We start from the raw sequence: 17,785 nt of genomic DNA, 5'->3' as shown, positions 1-17,785 counted from the left end.
AAAAGGAGTATATGTCATAGGCCTCAATAGGCACATATGCATTGCTTGACCGAGCAGCCAACAGTGATGGTGAGCTCTGCTGTCTTGCTTGTTGCCTGCATATGAAGACGGGCGGTTCTGAACCTTACAATGAACAAACTGGGGGGGTAAAGTAGGAATTTCACCCCCACGCCCCACCTAGTGGCCTGAGAGCCGGTTCTGATAGGGCACGCAGTGCTACCAGCCCATGGAAAATGCTAATTTGAGTTACGAAAGTGAAAATAAGGGAACTAAAAGAGTATGCCTGTGACAAACAATTTTTTTTTGATATATACACTTCGACATCTGCTCTGCTAATGAGACATATACTATAATCTTCAAGTTCTTGGAGTTACCAATACAACCACAACAAATAAACACTGGCTATGTTGAATTGGAGAGGATACAGAAACTAACAATGATTTGGTAAGAACATCAATTTTCTTCCAATGCTGCTTTGGCTGTTCTGTTCCTATTTGGATAGGTTACGAATTCGGTACTAGCAAGACGAACAAATTTAATGTTTGATGGGGATCATAGAACTCTTAGCTGAAGATCAGGATATCCAACTCTGCCTTTGTACTTGTCAAAGAGATCTTGCAGTGCCATAACAAATTGTGCATGGACTTCATTGATCTGATCAAATCAGGAAGAACCACATATTAAGATACAAATCAGATGGATAGATGTAGGTGCTTCAGCTTTATAGTATTATTATTATTATTAGATTTCCTGTTAAATGCATGTGGTACCACGAAAAGACTCAGCTAAGCAACTCGACCATTAGGTCCGTGGTTCAAAACTCCAAGAATGGAAGCATCAGGGAAAACTTGACTATCTGTAATGTCTCCTCAAACCTGAGACTCGACCCGATTCTAGAGTACATCCTACAAAACTGTTGAATTATGCATAATTTTCTCCTCTGTGAATTTTAAAAATTAAAGGATGTTGGTTATATTCTAACCTTTATTTAAGTGAATAAGTTGGTTCCTTGTTTGCTCAATGATACAAGAAAAACTTGATATTATCCCTTTTATTGTCTTCGTTATGATTACAATTAAAAGAAGTCATAGATACCCCCACTTAAGCTGCAATGTTCCCCTCAATCTAAATTTTCAATTTTGACATCATGTAGGACAATCGAGTATGCATCACAAGTCCACACAGCAGCATAAGCATAATATCACTAACTATATGGAACAATATTCACCAGAGACAAACTTTCAGTGTGTGTTATTGCAGAGGTAACATGGTATAATGATTTCAGACCAACTAGAAAGGTTTAAATTTTCAAAAACATTTTGCTAAACAAACAAAAATAACGCAGAGGTTATGTACCTCATCCATTGTGGGCAGAGGATTTTTCTTGAGCTCAATAGGTCTTCCAATCACAACGTGCATCGGTTGTCGAAAACCCATATCTTAAATCGAGCAATTCAATTATACGAAAAAATGGGGGGTGGGGGGAGGGGGGGAGAAAGAAAAGGAAAAACAATATGCAACACTAAATGAAACAATATGCAACAAAAAATGATAAAAAAAAAAGAACAGAACCAGGTTTCATCAATATACCCATATCTTCCCCAAAAGATTATAGGTGTGAACTTGAGTGATCTAGCAATCTGAAAAAATAATTTTCCACCAGGCTTCCACCACTTGTAAACACAACTCTGCAGGACAACCATAGGAAGATATAAATGAAGCAGTATATCCAGTATTATCCCTGATTTGAGAGTGCAATGGTAGCCATTAATTTATTTCTCTCTGAGAAGATTAATTGAAGAGGCGTAACTTTATGAACCATGAACCAAAGAAGATTTGCAATAGTATTAACTGTATTTGTTTTCCCCCCTTTTCTTTTTCTTTTTCTTTTTCTTTTCTTATTTTTTCCTTTTTATCTATGGTGTTTCCAGATATGGTCACTTAGATCTTTAATATTTGTTAAGTTAGTCCTTCAAATCATTGAAATTGCTATGTAGTCCCCCAATTCATAAACATTAGTCTAAAGTAGTCCCTTTGTTGGTTTTTCCATCCAACTCTGGGTGGGTTAGTGATTAACCCAACATGATAGGTTACCATTTCATGTCAACCCTCCCTCCCTCTCAAAATGGGGTTAGGGGAACTATCTCTTACGAAAAAAGTTGACTGTTGTAGGGGATAAGAAGAGGGTTTCAGTTTGGATTACAAACAGGTTAGGGTTAAGTTATTTACATAAGAGGACTAAACAGCAATTATATATTTGGAGGACTAATTTGAAATATGAAAGATTTTAAGGGACCGATATCAGAAAAACCAAACATACAAACATAATACATCACCTGACCAAAGCAAAAGGCTGGAACAAGAGGTGCCCCCATCTCTATGGCTATCCGTATAAAGCCCTTTCTTGATTTGAGGAATGCAACCTAAGCGCAAACAAAACCCACAAATTTCAGAACTTAAAGTGTTTGCAGATGGAGAAATAAGTGTCTTCTGTTGCAGTGTCACTTTAGCATATACTAAGGCTCGAACAAGAAGAATCTTCAGAAAGCTAGTAAAGCCAGAATACAAGGTGTCGACAAACCAACCCCCATTTACTCATCTATGTGTCTGTGTATTTAAATATGTATACGACTTTATATTTTTACGCCCAATGTTAAATTTTATTACTTCTGCATGAGTTTCCTCATATATAATCTATATTAGAATGCTCACAATTCCTTTGCAGATATTCAAAGATATCTATATCCATTTCTGAGAAATTTCTTGAGAAAGAATAATTGTGTCCTATAAGTTCCCCAAACATCTTGTAGCCATGCTAAGTAATTAAAATTTCCCACTTCACTCAGGAGAGTAGATGTAAGTTATTTGCTCATGTCGCCCCTCTGATGCATAAGTCTCTTGTAATGGTGGTTAGTTTGGCATGTTTCGCTGTGATTAGGTTAAAGACCGATAATAATGCTTCCCAATCCAATTTCACTCTACCAGCCATCTTTGAATGTGTGCTCTCACAATATCAAGTTTATGAAGAAACTATGATTGTCTGATTTGCACAGCTGCGGTTCTTGCCTTTATTGTTTTGCTGGCGTTCTTCATGTGTCCTATATCAACTTAGCATGCTCTGATCTCCTTCAAGATTACACCTTGAGGGAGTCATATCCAGGCTTCTTTGTGACTATGACCTCAGGTTAGTTTTTTCACCTCTTAATGGTGCTTCTCACCCAAGAGATCACTCGGAAATTCCCAATTTATGTGGGACCTAGTATATTAGGGTCATCAGCGATTGACCAACCATAAAAAACTCTTGGGGTCTAAATATTGTACTTAAGTGAAGCCACATTCTCAGACCCAGTGTCAATAGTTTCTCCACAGTATTAACATTGTGGCAAACATAAGAAAATCCCATCCAGAGTAGAATTTCAAACATTTTATTTTTCTAGCTTACGAGGTGACATTAAGTTGCCATTCGGATATTCTATTAGTTATGAGTTTATTGCTAAACATTTTTTTAGGTGTAAATTGGAATAGAGCAAATTTAGTCGTGTTTAAGATGGTAACAGTGTATCCATTCTATACAAGAGAATAGCCAGCAAAACATCATGCGAAAGAACATCATATCTATACATGATGTTTTTGTCACCTTACCAGACGAAAAATATGCAAAAGAACCTCATAAATAATTCTAAAATTACTTCACTCCCTATTGACTATTAGACCCATAAATTAAATACGAGTTTTTATCGAAGATAAAGGTGCAACCTTTAGGGTTTACTGCGAAAACCTTTCAGCGAAGAACAAACAAAAGCAAAACAAACTAGCATGTAGTCACAAAACGATGAGATTTTTGTGGTTCCAAAAAGTGCTTACATCCACAGGAGGGGAGGAGAGTTCGTTTAACTTTATCAAAGAATATTACAAGATCACACAAACCCTCTCTTGCAAATCCTCGCAGGACATTGATTTTTCTTCTTCTCTCTACCTTAGCCTCTCTCAAAAACATAAATGTGACGGCATTTCTTTTAGCATGAAACCCATATCTCAGAAAACACCCTTCAAATAGGGTAGAACTCACGGGCGTAACAAAGACTTCGAAAGCCAATCAGAATAGGACAAACTATACAGGCATTCACCCAAGTAGTCCGACTGGTAGTCGGACTATCGAACCTCACTGATGATGGACTGACCTGTCCAATTGTCGTGGGTTCACTAGCAATGGATCGGCCAGTCCGGCCACCAGAACTTTCGGATCGGTTGATCCGACCGCTCTCCCACACTATCGCTGGCAGCTTTTGTTTCCGCCAATGCTTCCACTCAATTACAAAGCCACTTCAACAATCTCCACCACCATAAGTACCTGTATACCTTCACAATCTCCACTTCAAGCTGTGTACCTTCCTGAAATCCATGAGTATCTACATATCCGTCACGTTCTGCACTTGAAGTCTCATACTATCGTGATCACCCGAGTCCGCGTGCTGCTCTTACGAGTGAGTACCTAAATGAAGTCTAAGAATGTCTTGAACTTGTTCGTAGAGACAGGATTCATCATGATGTCCACTAGATCTTCCATTACATCAATTTTCACCATCTTGGTATATTTCCTTGCCTCCCATTTCCTGATTTTGCGATACATTATCTCAATGTGCTTCGACTTTCGACAAAACCCTTGATCCTTCAGTAAGTGCACTGTGCATGATGTTTTGCCTATCACAAAGTAACTCCATGATAACATGCTTGAACCAAAAATCCAAACCACTCCCTTCAATTATAAGGCCTCCTTAGATGCTTTAACGGACACCATGTATTCCGCTTCCGTCGTTGAAAGTGCAATATGTATCTATAGCTGTGACTTTTAACTACCTGACCCATCTCCAACTATGAATACAAAGCCCATAGTCAACTTCTGATGATTGAGTCACCTACATAGAAATCCAAAACACTCCCTTCAACCATAGGGCCTCCTTAGATGCTTTATCAGTCGCCATCTATTCTGCTTTCGTCGTTGAAAGTGCAATAGGTGCCTATAGTTATGACTTCTAACTAGCTGACCCATCTCCAACTATGAATACAAAGCATATAGTCAACTTCTGATGATTGAGGTCACCTACATAGTCTGAATCTAAGGAAACCTTCAACTCATAGCTTCCCTTACACCTTCTGGAGTAATAGCCCATGCAATGTTATACCTTTTGGATACTGTAGTGTGCACTTCACCACCTTCTAATGAAGCTTGTCTAGATTCGACATATATCTACTCACGAAATTAACCGCATATATTGAGTCTAGCCTTATGCACACTATAACTTAGATGAGTGATCCTACTATGATTGCATATGGCACCCGGGTCATCTGTTCCTTTTCCTCATCTATATTTGGGCACATCTGTGAAGACAATCTAAATTGACCTGCAATAGGGATGCTCACCTGTTTCGCCTTCTCTCTATTGAATCGTTTATTCACCTTTCAACATATCTCCATTATGATAACCATAGTTTTCATGTCTCAGTAGATCTCCATTTTGATGATCTTCTTGGCTTTGCCGAAGTCTTTCTTGTTGAACTCCTTGCTCACTGAGTCTTCAACTTTCGTATCTCTTGCTTACTCCTTGCCGCAATCAACATGTCGTCCACATTTAACACCAAATATATAAATTCTACCTCACCATATTGTATAAAGAATATACAGCTACCACACTCACACCTGGTGTATTCTGTCACTATCATGGACGAATCAAACCGCTAGTATCACTATCTCAGAGACTACTTCAACCTGTAGAGTGACTTCTTAAAAACACACATAGTCCTCTTTTTCTTCCTCTATAAATCCTTCAGGCTTTCATGTAGATGACCTCAAATTCTCCATGTAAAAATATTGTTTTCACATCAAGCTACTCCAACTCTATCTTATGCTATGCTATCGTCACCAACACCCTAATTGACGTATATTTGATCACCAGAGAAAACATCTCATTGTAGTCAATCTCCTTCTTCTGACCATATCCTTTTGCCATGAGGTGAACCTTGTACTTCTCATTCTCTTTCCTTTAGAACACGCACTTGCATCCCATAGCTTGCCTTTTCATCAATAGCTTGACTAGATCGCACGTCCATTCTTTGAACTAACTCCATCTCCTCTATCATGACAATCAACCACCGTGCTTCTTTATAAGTGCCCAAATCATCGCTCTTCACAGAGAAAATGCTATCTAACCATCTTCAAAACCATACCTGACCAATGCTTTGTGGATCCCTCTACGTTAGCCCTGTGCTATAGAATGCTCCTGCTAGAGTTAAGTCTCCTCATCACCATCTATGATTATTTTCTCATCCACATCCGCATCTTCCTCCTAAGGTGCATCTCCTATGTAAATGTCCTTTCACATGTATGTAGCCTTCCTTTTGTGGTTCCCATCCATTATCACCTAACATGGACTCTGTACTAAAAGTAATATCCCTATTAACAAATATAGTGTTGCTTTTGAAATCTCATAGCTTGAATGCCTTGACACCCTTTTGCAACCCGCTAAAGAAGCATTTTCTTGACTTTGTACCCAATTTGTTTCTTATGTCTCTATCTACTAGAGCGTAGCCAAAGCACCCAAACACTCCCGAGGAATCATATCTAACTGGATCTTTCATCCAAACTTTTGAAATTTGAAGATCGATGGCGATCGATGGTGAACGACTGGCCAAATAGCATGCATGATTCACCACTTCTGCCCAAAAGCCATTCAACAATATAGATTGCAGTCTCATGCTTTTGGCTCTCTCTCATAATGTCTAATTTATGCACTTTGCTACTCCATTCTTATCTAGATGCCCTAGCACTGTTAGCTAATTGTATGCCTTGCTCAAAGCAAAATTGTTTGAAAATCCTTAAGGTGTATTCACTTCTATTATCTGTTCTCGAGTACTTGATATGTTGTCCCATTTTTTTCTCTATGGCCGCTTTCAACTTCTTAAACTTTTGGAATACCTAAGACTTATGGGTTAGAAAATAAACTCATACATTTTGTTAGAAGTCGTCGATTAACATGAAGAAATATTCTACGTTACCTTTAAACTTTGTTTATGAAGCTCGCCATTCATCTGAATGAATGTAGTCCAAAACACCTTTTGTCGTGTGCACTGTTGTAGTGAAGCTCACTTTATGTTGCTTTCCCACTGCACGAAACTTGCAGAAGCAAAGCTTGCACTCCTTAACACCTTTTTACCTTCTTCTCACTCAACACTTGAAAATCCCTTTCACTCATATGTCCTAAACGTATGTACCAAAGCTTTAAGGTATTCTCCACCTGTTTCTTTGTTGTCATGATTGAAGCAACACTGGTCACCGTGCTTTTGATCAGCCAGCGCAAGTGCACCCTTCTCTTGCCTATGAGATAAATTAGTATGCCCTCATCGCCTTAAGAGTTGTGCGCTCACCTACGAACTTGCATACCGCACTCAGCATCCCATCATCCATCTTCAACTTGATGATACTAACACCAAATGTCTTGCATGTGAGTTGTTACACATAACAACTGTCACACCATTGTAATCTTCATGTGTCGAACCAATCTCTTTGTGGATACATAGGATATGGGCGTGCCAAATCAAGAATCAATGCATCTGAGTAAGAGTCCTTCCAAGTAGATGTAATCAATACATCACAATCTTTATTGTTTTCCTTCACTTCTGAAGCAACACTAGCTTGATCTGCTTGCTTTCACCATTGCTCGACGATTTTTACTTTCTTTCTAACCATTGCTTGTAGTTACTACAACCTTTCTTTATATATCCCATCGTTTTACAAAAGAAACAACTTCTGTCATCCTGATTGGAAGCACTTACTTTGGATTTGGATCTGTTTCTGCCTCGAGTATTGCCTCCATTATTCCTTAGCGATCAACTTGGGAGAAGTGCTTAGAAGAGTGACCATCACCTTCTTTATATTGAGTGTCTCTTCCATACATGATCGTTACTACCAAGCAATGATGGAGCTACATAGTATCCAATGGTGTCGTAGGACACCGCCGTATTTTATACTTTATGAGTATTTTTATTTACTTTTACTTGTAAACATTACATATGACATCACTGAAATTAGGGTAGGACACCACTAAAGAGGATAAAAATATAAAATAAATAATATGGATCTCAAACTAACCATGATATGTTACATGAGGATACCACCAAGACAATACTGGCTCCATTGCCACCAACTGCTCATACAAATCCATGAACGATGCGAGAAGGATAAGTGTTTTATCCTCTTTCTCTACATTTATTTCCAGGAATAAAATATCCCCTACAAGCTTGTCAAAAGTGTGCAACTGACTTAGAAGTGGTGTACCTTCCTTCAGCCAAAGTTTGCAGAATTGCTTCTTGATATCAACGAACTTTTTGTTATATAAATACTTTGATGCTTTCTCAATACTTCTTCTGCTGTCATCTCTGACATCACGTTGTGCATTATCTGATCCACCAAGTTCATCTTGATGGTGCCCAAAGTCTGGGGATTGAGATCATCCCATTCGTCATCATCCATGTCTATAGTCTTCTTTGCCTCTCCTTGCAATGCCTTCAAGACTCAAGGTGTTTTCTTTTGTCAAAAGCGCATTAACCCTCCTTTACCAAAAAGAGAAATTTCTCTTGCCGTTAAACTTCTCCACGTGGTACTTCCTTTGCGTTGCTATGGTTGTCATAATCTTCAACCTTTCTTCTAACTCTTCTTGAAACAATTTTTGAGCTCTCTACGGTTGAGGATGAGATGTAGAGATCAAACTTTCATCACTGATATTAATTATTGGAGATAAACATCCAACCTTTAGTGTTTACAAAAACATTTTAGCAAACAACAACAAAAAACAAAAGAAACTAGCATGCAACACAGCAAGAAGATGAGAAACGTGGTTTAGAAGAGTGCCTACATCCACGGGAAAAAGGGAGGGGAGTTTCTTTAAGTTTATCGAAGAAGATTATAAGATCACATAAACCCTCACTCAGAAATCTTCACACTAAACTGATCCCTCTTCTTCTCTCTACCTTAGCCCTTCTCAAAAGCACAAACTTGGGTATTTCTTGCAATATGAAACCCTAGATCTCATAAAACACCCTTTAAATAGAATAGAATTCGTTGGCCCAACAAACATTGTGAAAACCAATCAAAATGGGACTCAGATTGTGCAGGAAATCACCCGAGTAGTCTAACTAGTGGTCGACCACTCAAATCTGGCTGATGATAGATTGACCGGTCAAACTGTCATGGGTTCAATACAGCTAGACAATTGGTCCAACCATCAGGCGGCGCTCTCCTACACCGTCATTACTTGCTTCTATTACAATTTTCGCTTCCGCTCCAAAGCCACTTATACAGTTTTTGCCAATATACCCACCAAATCTGGCAAATTTGCATATTTACTGCTCAAATCCACATATTTGCTAATTTACCTTCCGAATCTCCTACATTGAATTTTTATACCCCTCAAATTTTCTTTTTGTGCCCAGAATATTGCCACCATTTTTGTTAAGCTAATTAAAAATTTTCAATATGACTAATATACTCCTAATTAAGTTAATTACTTTTTTAATTATAATTAGTTAGAGATGAAGAGAGAGGAGAGGAGATAGGGGAGGGATGCGGCAAGAGCATCCATTGTCTAGGGATGGGTAGGTGTCTGCCACATGGGATGGGACATATCTTGGGTTATGGTTAGGGTTAGGGGGGAGGGAGGGAGAGATTAGGGGAGAGGCTGGCACTGTCGCCGCAACAGGAGGGGTTGGGTTAGGGTTTGGGTTATGGTTTTGGATCTGGGGGGAGAGATGGTGGGGGGAGCGACTGTGGTTGCAGGGCAAGAGGTTTGATAGCTAAGGGAGGGAGGAGGGGTAGGGAGGGAGAGATTAGTGACAAGGGGGAGCATCGACATGGCTAGCGACGGCTTCTTTTCTTTTGTCATGAGAGGAGGTTATTGTTGACATTTTTTACCTTTACTAGAAATTTAATGACGTTAAATTTGACAAGATAGAAAAAGTCAACGTGGTCGATTTTGAGGGTAAATTTGGAAAAATCTAGATTTGGAGTAAACCTACAAATACTATAGAATTGTACATATTTAGGCAAAAACCGAATACAACCAACATTAAAGTGTTGGCTTTCCTGTCTTCATGTTCACTGAATGATAAACAGCAGCACATCAAGAAATCTCTAATTTAAACCATACACAATATGCAAGTGTGGAAAAATCACTCTAGATGTCTGTATCTTTAAGAAAGAAAAGCCTCCATGCAACTCAAACCTAACACAAATCAAACCTAGTTTGCTTGAATCAAGAAGAACTGCAATGCTAAATGCATGGATAGAATCCACAGGAAACCAAGGAATTCTAATTTTCTAAAGCCAAAAGCTGGAATCATGTGCTTCGGAACAGATAAATTCAGATCTTAACTCATTTCTTTGAACCTTTGCATCAGTTTCAAAGTTAACTGCCTAAAATTCCTATACTAACTCGATTAATCCTCAACAGAAATCTCTAAGTGGAAAATGTATATCCTTCCAATGTTAGTAATTTTTGCGCAACACTTGTTTACTACAAACTAAAATAGTAAATACTCCAAATACATTGTCAATGAGGAGGTTCAGGTGAATTGTACAGTTACTTTACGTATTTTTTTGCACAACCATTGCATAACAAACTTTAGTTAAGAATGAACATCTTATACCTAAACATTCAGATATCCCTCGCCAAATTTATCTGACTAAACCATATCATAATTGATAAGAAATAAGTGAAATATTCTACACTTTAAATGGAGAAGAGGTACCAAAAGAAATGTTTAAAATAATCAAATAATAAACACATAATGGATCTATAAGAATTAATGGAATGCATGAGCACTTCTCCTACATAGATAACAATAATATTTAAGGCAAATTTACAATCAACCAGTGGCGGAGCCAGGAATTTTTTTTGCCCTGGACGAAAAATAAAGGGTTTCGGAGATGATGCAGTCGGGGAATCGGAGATACCGTTCTCCTTCTCGATCTCTTGGTCCGGCATGACGGTGTCGGTAGAGACGAACTGGACGGGCTTCGTGAGGTCGGGCTTGCCGATGAGATCGCGACGGCGGCGGAGCAGAATCTCAATCAGAAAAGATCACCGTTAGTTGGAGGTTTGAACTAATGGGCGGTGGAGCCTTTTGGATTTTTATTAGGAAGGCTGGGATTTGAGTTGGGGCAGAATCTCAATTAGAAGAAGAAGGCTAGGATCATATATAGGAGAAAGCAACTGGTCGGCGCTCAGAGGACTCGATTGATTAATTTGGGGTTTTCGGTCCTGTCTAAATTGAAATAGGGGCTAACATGGAAGTAGGGTTCTTGCTCTTCATGGTTTCTTATATGCATCTTAGTGTGAATTCTTGCCCTGGGCAGCTGCCCAGGGCAAGTCTTCACTGGCTACGCCTCTGCAATCAACATGGACAAAATATACTGTCGAAGGTGAAATGTCTCCTTCACTGCAAAATTCAAATTGTGGGGAGGTTTGAGTTTTATAATTTTATATTCTTAGCAAGTCCCGAAGGTTCAGCGCCCTTTCATGGGACGAAATTAGATCCATGCAAGGGTATACTTGGTGGGATTTAAACCAAGGCTGCATTGATACCACGCAAAGGTTCCTTCAATGAAGTTGTGGTGAGAGCTTAGAGTTATAAATTCTACTCTTAACATATGCTCAGAAGAACAGTTTAAACTACTTAATTGCAAAGCAATAATCCTTGGGTTCAAAGCACACCTCAGAGTTATGGTCCATATGGAGACACTCCTGAACACCACCCGGGACTACTACACAGCTATAACCAGCTTTCAAATGCGAGTAAAAAGTCTTTCTTGACGCGGGCACCAGCCCTAACCATGTCCATATATGCCTCAAGAACGGTGTGTAGAATACCTACATTATTGTGATCAGCAGAAAAAAAAAATTTAAGCTAAATAAAATTTAGTGTCAACACCCAATTTTCCCAACAAAAAAAGAGGTTATAGCAAGAACCTTACAGCACTACTCGCAAGGACCTTGATCTTTGGCAATGGCATGAAACCAGTGTGGTCAGCAAGAGCACAGACAGCAATCGGTAAAACCGAGTGCGGCTCGTATCCAAATACTGTAATTTACCAATTCGTAAACTTCTTAGGATAAAAAACAAAAAATATTGTAATAAACCAATCTCTGAACTACTCGGAATCAAAGTAACCTAATAGCACTGCTGTTAATCAATCTCTGAAGTACTTCAAAAGAAGACTATTAGCACGGTAATTAATTAATCTCTGAAGCACTTCAAAAGAAGCTAATAGCACTACCATTAATCAATCTCTGAAATACTTCAAAACAAAATATAATAGCACCGCCGTTAACCAATCCTTAAGACTACTTAGAATCAGAAGAATGTGAATAATACTGCGACTGACCAATCTTTGAACCACTCAGACTTGAAACAATCTGAATAATAATGAGACTGACCAATCCATTACCTACTTCAAATCAAATAAGCTGCAGGTACATTTTGCACCTCACCAACAAATATCATTAGAATCCAACTGAAAGAAAAAACTTATGGTTACTGGAAAGTAATAGACTGTGATCTAGCCTCCTAAAAGGAGGAATTATCTCCAATTATGCAATGATCACCAAATTTCACTGAAACAAAATCAACTCAACAAATGTAGATCTACCAGCATCTCACTTGAGCTTCAATAGTTACCAAAAATTAATCCAAAAAAAAAAACAAAATCAGTATCTCACCATAAGCTTTGTTTGGATCAAATGCCTTGATGTCCTCCACATGAAGACTCACTGGGAAATACCCACACGCATATTTACAAATAAACCTGCATTTTCTCCAATCGACAAGAAAAAAAAAATAATCGCCAATAAATTCCCCAAAAAAAGTAGTAAAATTTTATGGGTTTCTTTAACCATTTACACCTCGACAATTTCCTGCCCCATCTGCTCTCATCATTCAAGGGAATCACCATAAAAAACAGCAGCAATCCAGATACCCTGCAAAAAGAAATGGCAGAAAAAGTAAGCAACCACAAATCCCGGGGGGCGGAACGGGAAAAAAACCAAATCATGAGCAGCGCACGTGACGGAGAGGCGAAGGGGGAGAACGAGGGCGGCGATGAGGACGAGGGCGGCGTTGAAGTGGATGGCGCCGAGCCAGATTAGGAGGGCTACGGTGGTGCGGATAACAGAATATTCCGTTCCCGTGAAGACGGAAGGCGCGCCCATGTTGGACTTGCTCGCTCGCTCGCTCGCTTTCTTCAATGCGAGAATAATAAATTCAAGTTTGTTGGGGATCGTAACGATTGTTATTATTATTGTATATATAAGCGGTGCGTATGTGGCGAGCGCCCATGCAGCTTTCTAGTTCGGTGCTTTTTGGTAGGACTGGCCGTATTCGGTTCGGTTCGGTTTTAAGCCCAATCCGTATCCAATCCGAATTTTTCGGATTCTCAAAACTCTTATTCAGATCCAGATTTTTTCTCCTTCATCCGAATATTTGGCCCAACCAAAATTCGGTTCGGTTCGGTTCGGTTTGGTTTCGGTTTTGAACCGAATTAACTCCATTTCACAAAAATCTGGGTAAGTTTTAGTTATATCCAAAACTGAAAAGAAGCAATCAAAACTGAAAAGAAACAATCAAAACTGTACTAAGCCACTTAATCAAATTGTATGATCTGAATATAACTAGCTTAATACACTAGGAGGACCATGTAATTATGTAGCCTTTTTTAGAGAAAGAACAATGTTTGGCAGGCACACACACATTTTGATGATTTTTGTTAATTTTTAGCAGCCTTTTTCTCATCAAGAATTATCTTATATCCTTGACAGCCTATACTATAGGTTAATTTGATATCCAGCACCAGCAAGCTGTATTCATGTTATCACTGAAATTTGACCAAAACACTAAATTTATCCTTCAACCTCAACATCTTGTATTGATTTACGGAAATCTCACTTAACTATATCAGCGTACTCAAATATATGTTAGTATAAACTCCACCCCATAATTCTTAAATGCTAAACATTCAGCCATAAATTTTCTTCACACCCAAGGCTCGCAGCTACTTTTTGTTTAAGAATTCGGTTCAGTTTTTTTTGGGCGGTTCAGGGGTTCAAACCGGATCCAGACCGGTTTAATTCGGTTCGAGCGGTTTAGAGACTTCTTCTCATCCATTTAATTCGGTTCGGTTAACCGATCCGTTTTTTCGGGCGGTTTTTTCGGTTGAACTGGTTTGTTTCGGTTTTTGCCCACCCCTACTTTTTGGTGAATGATGACAGCTGCAAACTCCTAACCATAACCCTAATCACACCCTCCTCTCTGTTTTGCTACAGTGCACCGGGCTTCACAATGGATTTTAATTTTTAAAATCCCTTGTGAGGCCTGGTGCACTGTAGCAAATAAGAGAGGGAGTATGGTTGTGGTTGTGAGTGTGCCCCTAGTGTCACCCGGAAAGGAAAACGGAGTGCCCCTAGTGTCACCCGGAAAGGAAAACGGACTCACTGTTGGAAATTGGTTTTACTTTTTAATCTTTTAATCATCTAATTGCTGGGAAGGAGGAGTATTGGATACAATAGAGTTTATTAACATGTTTGTTATATCTAAAAAGCTAACATTAGATCCCTTAGATCATCAAAATAGACCTCAAATCCATGGATCTAAGGGTTAAAATTGCAAATGTAGGACCAATATATATATTAGAATATTTCATATACGGATCCAAATATTTTACTACAAATGTGTATTCAATAACCATATATTTAGTAATTGTATATGCATCCTATCAGATATGAATATATCTCCCAATACAAATAATTTTTAGTATTCCTATTGGAAAGTAATTCAGAAGTGAAGAATGCCATTTTTCTTTCTTAAAACTTTTAAAAGTCGATGAAAAGTGAATGACCAGAGAAATTAACTCTATACTAAATCCTTTTATAAATTTTAATTTTAAATATTCAGTATGCCAAGGAAACATGTTATCAAGAATATTGATAAAATATCTGTTATGGTGTTTTTAGTCGCCAAATTACGACCATTTGCCAGCAACAGACATGTGTCCCCCTACATGCACCGCTCAAATCAGATCAACAGTCAGGACCAAGAATCCCGACTCGGCCGACTCGCCGAGTCAACATCTTATTAGGACGACTCGAATGGTGGTACTTGTAGGTTCTCTCGTCGAAGACGACTCACTACGAGCCCACTCGACCAGTTATTCGACGCCTTACGGGGTCGACTCGAAAGGTGCTACTTCTCGGCCAAGCCAAAGGACGACTTCAACCTCGAAGTTCCCCCGATGACAACGTGTCGACATTACATTTAATGCTTGGCAGGCGCCATCATGCTTCTAGCCTCGATAGTCTTCATGACTCATCAAACCATGTCGGCACTGCCATGCCTCCGGTCACTTCACATTAAATGCTGAGGTGACCTCTCCTCCACTCATCGATCGACACCTGTAAAGTAGGTGCTTATGTAGCCCCCAGGCCATACTCGTTTGTCGTCATCCTATACTCGGCAGAGATTATCATTCTACCCTTTTTCCACCGCTATAAATAAAGATACTATCCTAAGCTATTTCCAGGCAATCTCGGAGAATTCCACTAACACTGCACTTTAGAACTCACACGGTTCTTCATTTTCTCACTCAAGTCCATCAACTGACTTGATTGTCGGAGGAACAACGAGAGAACTAGTCATTGTCCTCTCACGACTTGTTATTTGTGCAGACTGAAGCTTCTCAACTCAAAATCAGATATTCGAAGAAGTTAGCGGCCCCCTAATCAACCTCCCCCTCCTTATATTACCTGTTTGATTATTAACATCAACAGTTTGGCGCCCATCATGGGGTCTCTTTCTTGTTCAAGCAAGTATGTCTGGTTCTAAGTATAGGGCTGACCAGTCTCACCCTAGAGGACCACACAAGAGCTACGTTACTCAAGCTCAACTTGAAGAAACGGTTCAACAGATCTCTCAATCCCTCCAATAGTAACTCGCTACCTTCACTAGCGAGCTTCTCAGCCAGCTTCCATAGCCGCAGCAAGCTACTTTCGCTGTCCCCCCGCCTTCTGAAGACCAACGATTGGAGACTCACCCTTCTTCTAGAGCATAGCAAATAGTCCTGCCTCAGACTCCTCATGCTGCTGCCAAACAGGTGAGGGATTGGGTCGAGTACGCGACCCCGCCGCCACATTGGTCGACTCGCCCCGAGGAACCTCGCCGACGTCTCCTCCCACATCCTGAAGTCACCGGCGAGAGTCCCGGCCTTGATCACCCTGGGAACCATACTAAGGGAGCAATCTCTAAGACTCTCCCCCACCACCGTGCCTCTCCAGCCCCCTTTGCCACCGTGGCGGCTTTCAGATACGATCGGGTGTACATACCAGTCGCAGAACCCATCAGGGGGAACACCCCCCTTTCTGATGATCTCATGAATGCCTCATGTGAGAAGTTCAAGATGCATCATGTGGAGAAGTATAAGGGCGAGAGAGACCCCTCCAAGCATGTCCAGAACTATTATGATGTGATGAGCATGCTCCAAGCATCAGAAGCGGTTATCTGCCGATGCTTACCCATCACTCTGTCGGGGAACGCCAAGCTCTGGTGGAACACCCTCGAGAAGAAGTCCATCAGCAGCTTCCAGCAACTCAGCCGGAAGTTTATACCACTTCCTAGCTGACACTAAACAGAAGATACCCCCTCATGTATTAATCCAGATGAGTCAAGAGCCTGGAGAGAGCCTTCGAGCCTACTTCAAGAGGTTTCAGGTGAAGAGGCTGGATGTTAATGACCTAGGGAGTGTGGTTTCTATGTCTGCCCTTGTGGCCGGCTTGCAGATCAATGAGTTGGCCAACTCGCTTGCCAAGAAGCCGGTCGCCAATTATGAACAGCTGATGTCCAAAGCTCATGGGTACATGGACATGGAGGATGCCCGATCTTATAAGGCGGCAGTCAGGGTCGCAGAGACCTCCATGGCCACAACTTCAGTAGCAGCAGCCACAAACAGCAGTAGCACCAGCACTACTTGCATCGCCAACACCTGCAGCAACATCAACGGTGGCGCCGACACCAGAGTCTGCTACAGCCCCCCTACGAGGCAAGAATGGCCGAGAGACTCCCGAGAGTCGACTCCTACTCAATTCGGTCTGACAAGAGGGACCCACGGAGGGACTCGACGCTGAGGCTCACTCTCACTGTCCTCAACACCTTCCTCGTAGAAGCTCTCACTAGGGTCCAAAAGTAGGGGGCACCTCAAAGATCATGCTCCCAAGATGAGGTCGGATCCCTAAAGCCGAGGCACTAGGTAGTATTTCTACTACCACAAAGATCATGGCCACCTCACCAACAACTGTCGTATCTTGAAGAAGGGACATTGAGAACCTGATCGAGAGAGGATACCTAAAGAAGCTTGTCTCGCAAAGAGAACGGAGGGAAGCTCCCCCAGTAAAGGCAGATAGGCGATCCCACTTGTGGTCACCTCATCCTTGATCAGTGGTAGCCCCACCGCTGGAGGGTCATCCAACAACGCCCGAAAGAGGTATGCTAAGAGGATGTTGCGGGTCGACCAGTGTGACAAGAGGTCAAGAGAGAAGGAACCCATTCCTGTTAGGTTCTTTTGTTTTGATGATGATTTACAAACAATTTATATATAATGTTGTTTGTCTAGTATTTGTGTTTTGTATCTATTCTAGGCAAACAATAAGTTAGAGGTTGGATGGAATTGCGTCATAACGATCATATCAAATGGA

General features: G+C 40.4%; 1 protein-coding gene across 1 annotated transcript; it reads right to left on the bottom strand.

Moving 5' to 3' along the window:
* On the bottom strand, positions 262-16,323 carry LOC109841945 (diacylglycerol O-acyltransferase 2D-like). Its single transcript, XM_020410867.1, has 10 exons — positions 15,937-16,323; positions 13,113-13,288; positions 12,953-13,027; positions 12,770-12,855; positions 12,025-12,131; positions 11,765-11,920; positions 2,337-2,423; positions 1,568-1,688; positions 1,357-1,439; positions 262-654 (listed from the first exon to the last, which is right to left on the bottom strand). Exons 1-10 carry the CDS (start codon positions 16,321-16,323, stop codon positions 553-555), a joined length of 1,380 nt encoding a protein of 459 aa, XP_020266456.1. The 3' UTR covers positions 262-552.

The sequence above is a fragment of the Asparagus officinalis genome, chromosome 5, assembly GCF_001876935.1.
Source record: "Asparagus officinalis chromosome 5, Aspof.V1, whole genome shotgun sequence".
Lineage (NCBI taxonomy): Eukaryota > Viridiplantae > Streptophyta > Magnoliopsida > Asparagales > Asparagaceae > Asparagus > Asparagus officinalis.
Note: the sequence above shows the minus strand (reverse complement) of the source record. Positions and strands in the feature narration are given on the sequence as shown.